General features: G+C 27.8%; 1 protein-coding gene across 1 annotated transcript; it reads left to right on the forward strand.

Moving 5' to 3' along the window:
* Nucleotides 1-3887: 3887 nt before the first annotated feature.
* Nucleotides 3888-7165, forward strand: LOC106752904. Its single transcript, XM_014634691.2, has 4 exons — nt 3888-3936; nt 5503-5590; nt 5851-6135; nt 6541-7165. The coding sequence occupies exons 1-4, from the start codon at nt 3914-3916 to the stop codon at nt 6649-6651; spliced, it is 507 nt and encodes a 168-aa protein (XP_014490177.2). The 5' UTR covers nt 3888-3913; the 3' UTR covers nt 6652-7165.
* The last annotated feature ends 211 nt before the right edge of the window (nt 7166-7376 follow it).

A 7376-nucleotide genomic window follows, 5' to 3' on the forward strand; every position in this document is an offset into this window, starting at 1 on the left:
ACTCTTGGAGTTCTTTGGGGAGAGGTTAAGCTCTCTAGGTATCTTGTATTCATCATTGTTTGGCAATATACAAAGGTTATACAGTTCTGAGTTGTATGTTGGGTGTGTGTACTGTGTGCGTTCTATAGGTTCTTGATTAAACAAATTGAATATATCACACAATAATTTAACTTTACATTATCTGCCTGATAAGAATTTGGTTAAAAACTCATTGAGTAGACTTCCAGGAAAGAGAGGTGCGTCACAATGGACAACTTAAGTACCAAGTCTTTCCTTAGCCAAAGTGTTCCTCAACTTATTCTTAACAAATTTCTTATTCACAGATTCAAAACAACAACATATAACATTATCACAGAAAATCAAATAGTTATACAACAAGCACATAGGTTTTTCATTAACAATAATTGCACACAAAATTTCAAGACATAAATAGTAAAAAAAATAATATTTTATAATTTTAAAAACTTAGAAAGGTTAGCTCTCCTTACCTCTTTTCCAGACTTAGTTTCCTACCCCGAGGTTGTTCTCCCGAAAATCTTCCAGAACCACTACTCTTCCAAAATTTTCTTCCTAACTCTTTCTTCTCTATATTCTTTCTCAAGATTTCTCACTTGATTCTTTTTGTAGAATGAGCTCCCCTCCCATGATTATTTATAGTAAAAAAATTTACTATTTACTAATTTTTTAATATTATTTTATTAAATTAACTTCTTACTTCCAACCACCACTTACCAACCTTTCCTTATTACTTAAGGAAGTTTCATAATATTGGATTTATTTATTTATTCATAATATGGCCATTTATAGTATAAAAAAATTTACTTTTTACTAATATTATTTTAATATTATTTTATTAAATTAACTTCTTACTTCCAACCACCACTTACCAACCTTTCCTTATTACTTAAGGAAATTTCATAATATTGGACTTATTTATTTATTTACTTATTTACTATTATTTTTCTTCATGTTTTTACTATTCATTTTTTACTATTCACTATTCACTTTCAATTTTTTTTTTTTAATAAAACCTTCTAAAATAGGTTCTCAAAACCCCTCTTCAGAAATTATTATAATTTTCTATCATAAAGTTAAAATTTTCTAACCTTAATTATATTTTCTATTCATTATTATTATTAATGATAATGCTAAAATTTACTACTATTTATTAAAATAGATATTTTTCATGGGTCTTACACGAGACATGTGACCCGTGTTCTTTTCCACATTTTCCACTAGTGGAGCTGTTGGAAGAGGAGACAATTGCTTCAAAACTAGGGTTTGTGAGTTATGATTCTTGATAAGAAAGGATAATGGACTCTTGGGCCAAAATTTGGGCTTGTTGGAAAACGAGTATCCAATGTGTATCCACGAGTTAAAAGAAATTCGCGGATTTTTTTTATGCGGGTATACAGCAGGTAGCAGGACAGGTAACAAATATGATTTTTACATGTAGGCCAGGTTGTGGATAAACACTATCCATGCCTAACCTGACCCGTTGTCATCCCTACTATTACCACAACCTTATCATTATCATCGAAAACGTGAATCACTAGTATTTTATCTTTTACTATTTTTTTTTTAACTTAAGAATACCTTTCCCTCATAGCTAAATTTCGTAGACCAAGAAACACTCTTACCCACATTAGATGTTACTTTGTGAAAGAAAAGAGCATTGTTGTTATGTTTTTTTATCATGTGACGCCCGGGCACTGACGAGGGCGGGGAGTGATCGCCGGTGCAAGAAGCATGGTGCAGGGGACATGGACAAGGAGCGGCTCCTGGCAGGCTTCAAGTGGAAGGGGCACATAAACAAATCGAACATACACCGGAATGAGAGGGATCTGGAGACTGTATAGGTATGGGACTATACAAGTTGAAGGATAGCTTAAAGGAATTGATTTGGCTACCCATATCACCAAAATGCATTTACTTTTCAGAAGCCTAGCCCATAAGAACTTCATGGTTAAGCGTGCTTAGCCTGGAGAAATTTTGGGATGGGTGACCTTCCGGGAAGTTGTCGGGGTGTTACAATGTCCATATGATAAGTAATGATGTCTAAGTAGTAAACTTAGTGTGTGTTTTAGAACAATTTTACAGCCAAGAAAAATCTCCTTAATCCTTTTTAACTCAAAATTAATCATTTAGTATAAGATTTGGCACACATTTAATCAAGTTAGAAATAAAAACTATAACAACGGATATATTAATTGATTAAGTAAAATATTAGTTGATTAAGTGAATGCAACTTAGAGCCAAAATCATTCTCTATATTAATCAATTACTTTACAAAATAGTCTATTAATATAATAAAGATTTAGAAAAAGTGACTAAGACATATTAATTGATTAAACTATTAACATAATCGATTAATATAAACTGATATCATTTTCTAAGTTTTGCAAAAAACATTAATTAATTAAATCACTGATATAATCAATTAATATTAATAGTTGCCTTGCTTTTCTTTAAATTTTACATATTCTCTTACTTTAATGAAACACTTTGATATTTAAAAAAAAAAAAATTAATACTTGAGTGAGAGAGATCTAAGGGTTGTTGGAGTAACAAGGGGAGGTTTCCAATCGGGGAGTCAATGAGCAATGAGATGTGAGCCCAATCTTATAAGAGACTGACACCACTCTTTACCCAAAACCTTAAAGCAATGGGTTAATGGGTCTTCCCACTTATAAACCACTCTACTTTCTCATTTTTATCCAGTGTGGGACTTAGACTCACACTTGGAGTGCAAACAAAGTCCCACATCGAGTAAAAAAGGGTTGGTCAAGGGTTTAAATACACATAGATACCTCCAATGATAAGAGGCATTTTGGAATGGTACAAAAGCAAACCCGTGAGGGCTATCTGTGTGTGTCGAATCTCCCCAACAAGGGTGGCAAAAATCATTTTGATTTAAGATGATTAGCTATTGAAGGGTTTTTCTCTTGATTATGGATTTTAATTTTAATATTTTGAGTCAATTAATATCTTTCTTATATCTTTGTTTTAATTTCCATTCTTTGTATTATAATTCACCTATATGGTGTAGTATGTGATGATTGTGTATAGTATCTCCTATATTTCTTATATTTCTTGAAGGGTTTTTTTTTTTTTTTCAAGAATTGGTTTAGATGTAGAGTTTAGAATTATTTAACCGTTCTTGTAATTTGAAACTTTGAATCTTTAGTAAAATTATTAGCTTAGGTTGTTAGAAAAATTGGACGTAGATTTGTTATAATTGAAATTCTTTGTCTTGTTCTTTTTATTGATCTAAATCTTTGATTTAAAACACTCTTTAGCTCTTATATTACAATAAGGTGCGGTTAAATTCTAGGATAGATGAAGATTGAAAGTGAATTTAAGAGGAGAAGAAAAGAGATGGCTTGTGAAGACACAGAAGAGAGAAAGTAAAAGATGAATTAAATTTGTATCCCACTTTTTAATATAAAATATATTTCATACATGTTTTTAATGTCACGTTAATTTAAACAATATTTTCAGCATGTCACCAAAGACCATTTTAAACGCTGTTTACGAAATTTTTTTATTTGATTCAATTTTATCAGAGACTCGAAACATAATAGCTTAATCTTTTGTTCTTTGCTTTTTTTACCAGTCTATACTACTTCTCTAATGTGGGTTCATCTTTACATGGTATAAACATAATATCTTAAAGTGGTGCATAATGCCTTACGTTTTGTGTGGAACACTCACATTAGGTTTTTCTACAAGTTAGAGTTTGTGAGATTGTTATTCTGGTGTTGGATTTAAGTTAGGAATTACTAAAAGGGAGATGAGAGGAACATTAACATTGAAAGAAAAGAATACAAGCTTTTGTTCTTAAATACATCTTCATTTTTCTTCTTACATATCTCTCTCTTTATACTTCTTCCGCAGTTCAAAAGCAAACAAAATGGTGTTCTACATACTCGACGGGTAATTATAGCATTTGATATTTCTAAACTTTGCAATTTTAAAATTATCATCTTTCATATAAATGATTTATTTCAATTTGTATTTTATTTCTCCGGTGATAACTTCTTTATCCCCTTGTTATTATATTTATTACAATCCTCATTTTCCCTGCTAACAATGAAAATATAATTAAAATTTTCAATCAATATGAGATAAGTATTAAATAAAGATTCTTTTCTTTTAGTCACGTTCAACTTCTAGGTTTTGGAACTATTTTTAAAACTTAATTAACTATTCACGATAAAGGAAAAACTATCCACAGTAAAATCATAAAAATAATAATTCATGATCATATTTTTATAAATTTAATAATACTTTTTTATTTTAATTATTATTGTATAAAATTGATATCATTAATATGCATTACTAAATAAGGAGATACACTATTTGATAATTTTCTTTAATATTATATTTTAATTAGACGAGTTTACTTTTTAACAAATAAAAAATAATTTATTCACTTAATAAAAAAATGAATAATCTTTCTTTATTTTAAAATAATTAAATAAATATTCCCTTTAAAAATGTTTTACATAAATTTTTAATATTAGTTTTACAAAATTAAATATATTATTTAGTACTATTTTCAATTAATTATTCATAGAAATAATAAAAGTATAAAATTCATAAACTTATATGTATTTTAAAAATTATATTATTTTAATGTAATAAAAATATTAATATATGTGAACAAGTGTATTACGGGCAAATTAATTTAGGTAGTTATCTTCTTCATTACCTTTTTTAAACAAATTTTATCATTTAGATTTTATAATTGTCTTTTCAAATTTAGTTAACTAGAACAATAAAATCATAAAAATTATTTACTTTAATAATTCCGTTTTTATTTCTTATATCATAATATAAAAATAGACACATATATGAAAGTATATTTCTTCTAGTATATATATGATATCTTTTTGATAAAATAAATAGATTATTTGAATAGAATTCATAATAATACTATTACTTTTAAAAAAAAATTATTTAATTTATTTTTTTAATATTTAATTTGATTTTTTTATTAAATTAGTGTTAATGTTATTTAAAAAATGTTATGTATTAAAATTTAAATATTTTTTTTTATTTTATAACTTTTTTTCTTTATTTTGATATGATATAACTTTTAAGATAGAAAATAATTTTAAATTTTAATACGTGAGACTTCTTGATATTAATGTCATCACTTGGGAGATAAAGAGTTTTTCTTTTTTTAAAAAAAGTAATTTAAAAAAAATATAAAATCTAAAATAAATAAAATCTTAAATATAAAAATAAAATTATTAATTAAATTTTTATTAGTTTGAAGAGAGGATGAAGACTTATTTTCATCTATTCTAGATATTAGGTTTCGTTTCATTCAAATAATTTATTTCTTTTTGCTATATAAATTTTTATTTTTTTCTCTTAATTATTGTTGAATATTAATTAAATTATTAGAATTCTAAAGGTTTATTTTTCCTTTCAATATTTACAAAAATAATAAAAGTTAAATTACTAATTAAATTTTTATTCTTTGATTTGAAGATGGGAGGAAGAAGAAAATGATGTTTGGAGGAGATATGTTGCACTGAAAAATATGGGCTGGGACTGGGAGGCCGCATATAATATAAATGTGAGAATTTGTCATTAGCTAAGCAAGCTCACAGATTACTACACATAATATATATTATTGTATTATTATTATAACATAATTATTATGTGATTGTATTAGTTATCAAAGTATTTTTTTTATTTATTTAAATATAACTACTGTAGTATTTACGTAGACAGTGTAACAATTTTGATATACTGTTCCACAGAAACACAAAAGTGAATAAAGTTTTAATATTTGAAATTGTTTTAATCATTTAAAGTTTTAATATTTATGGACAGTCGAAAAGTGTGGATCTTCTTGAGGAAGAAAGAGCTGCAATAACAGTTGAATTATGTGAAATGAAGAAAGTGCATCTTCAAGATTTACCAAATTTAAGAAGCTTTTCCTTAGGAGACACTCTTAAATGGTCATCCTTAGACAATGTGGTTTTGAAGGACTGTCCCAAAGTGAAGAAGTTTGGTTTGGGAATGATAAAAGAATCAGAGTTAAAATCGATTCTAATAACAGAAAATGAAGAGCAAATTGACCCTCACACCAAGCTTCCATATCTTTTTGAATTATCGGTTAGTTCTTTTCTCTGATATGATATATATCGCAACATATTTTTTTTAGTCTGATATGATGAATTCTCAAAAAATGAATGCAGGATGACAAACTCTCACTCATTACTAATTACACTATATCTAACAATCGAGAGTTAAAAGAGATATTAAATAATCTTCAAAGTTCCCATTTCACCAACCTTCAAATTCTTCAAGTAAATAACTGTAATGGACAAAGGTTGGAGCATTTTCTTAATATATTATCAAGGAGGTCACACAAACTCCAAGTTATCAACATTCAAGACTGCTCACTACATTGTTTTTGTTCTGAAAAAGGGACTGAATATGGCAAAATTTTCACACAGCTAAAGGAACTAAAATTAATAAAAGTCAACTTAACGTATATTTGGTTTCATGACAATCCAGAATTTCTTGACCTTGGAAACCTACAAATTTTACACATCATACGTGTTTCCTCTCTCGAATATATATTTCATCGGTATCCAGCGGAGAAGCTTCACCAACTTAAGGAATTAATTATACAAAAATGTGAATACTTACATACTGTTTTTAGGGATGATCAATATTATTATGAAGGTGGTCCAAGAACTAACTTTCCATCACTGAGCAAATTGGAGTTTAAGTCTCTCCCATATTTGACACATATCTATGATGGTCATTTAGAATTCCCAAGTCTCAAATCTTTGATGATAGAAACATGTCCATTATTGAAAAAATTCAATACTAGCTCTGGCGATTCACATGAAACCCTTACCACTGATGGAAAGTCTTTCTTTGAATTGAATGAGATTGTGTTTGACAATTATGATAACTTGGTTTGTGTCATTTATTCTGAGACATTAGAAGAGTTGAGGAACTTGAAAAAACTTGTTGTGAGTCAGTGTAGGAAATTGAAAACAATATTTAATATTCATCAACAAATATCTTATTCCACACACCTTTTACAACAACTCTGTGAATTAGCTTTGATTCATCTTCCAAAGTTAACTTCCATTGTTAACAAACAAGTTTTCAAGTTCTACCAAAACCTAAAAATCCTACAAGTGAAGCAATGTAAGTCTCTTACCATGCTACAAGTTCCTCTAAAACTAACAACTCTGGAAATTTGTGATTGTGAAGTGTTGGATACAATTATTATCACTACAGAAGAAGAAGAAGAGGAAGGAATGAGAGAGAAACTCACCTTTCATGAATTGAAGGATGTTTCTCTTGAAAATCTACCCAATCTTTCTATTATCTTT

Source organism: Vigna radiata, unplaced genomic scaffold, assembly GCF_000741045.1.
Source record: "Vigna radiata var. radiata cultivar VC1973A unplaced genomic scaffold, Vradiata_ver6 scaffold_734, whole genome shotgun sequence".
NCBI lineage: Eukaryota > Viridiplantae > Streptophyta > Magnoliopsida > Fabales > Fabaceae > Vigna > Vigna radiata.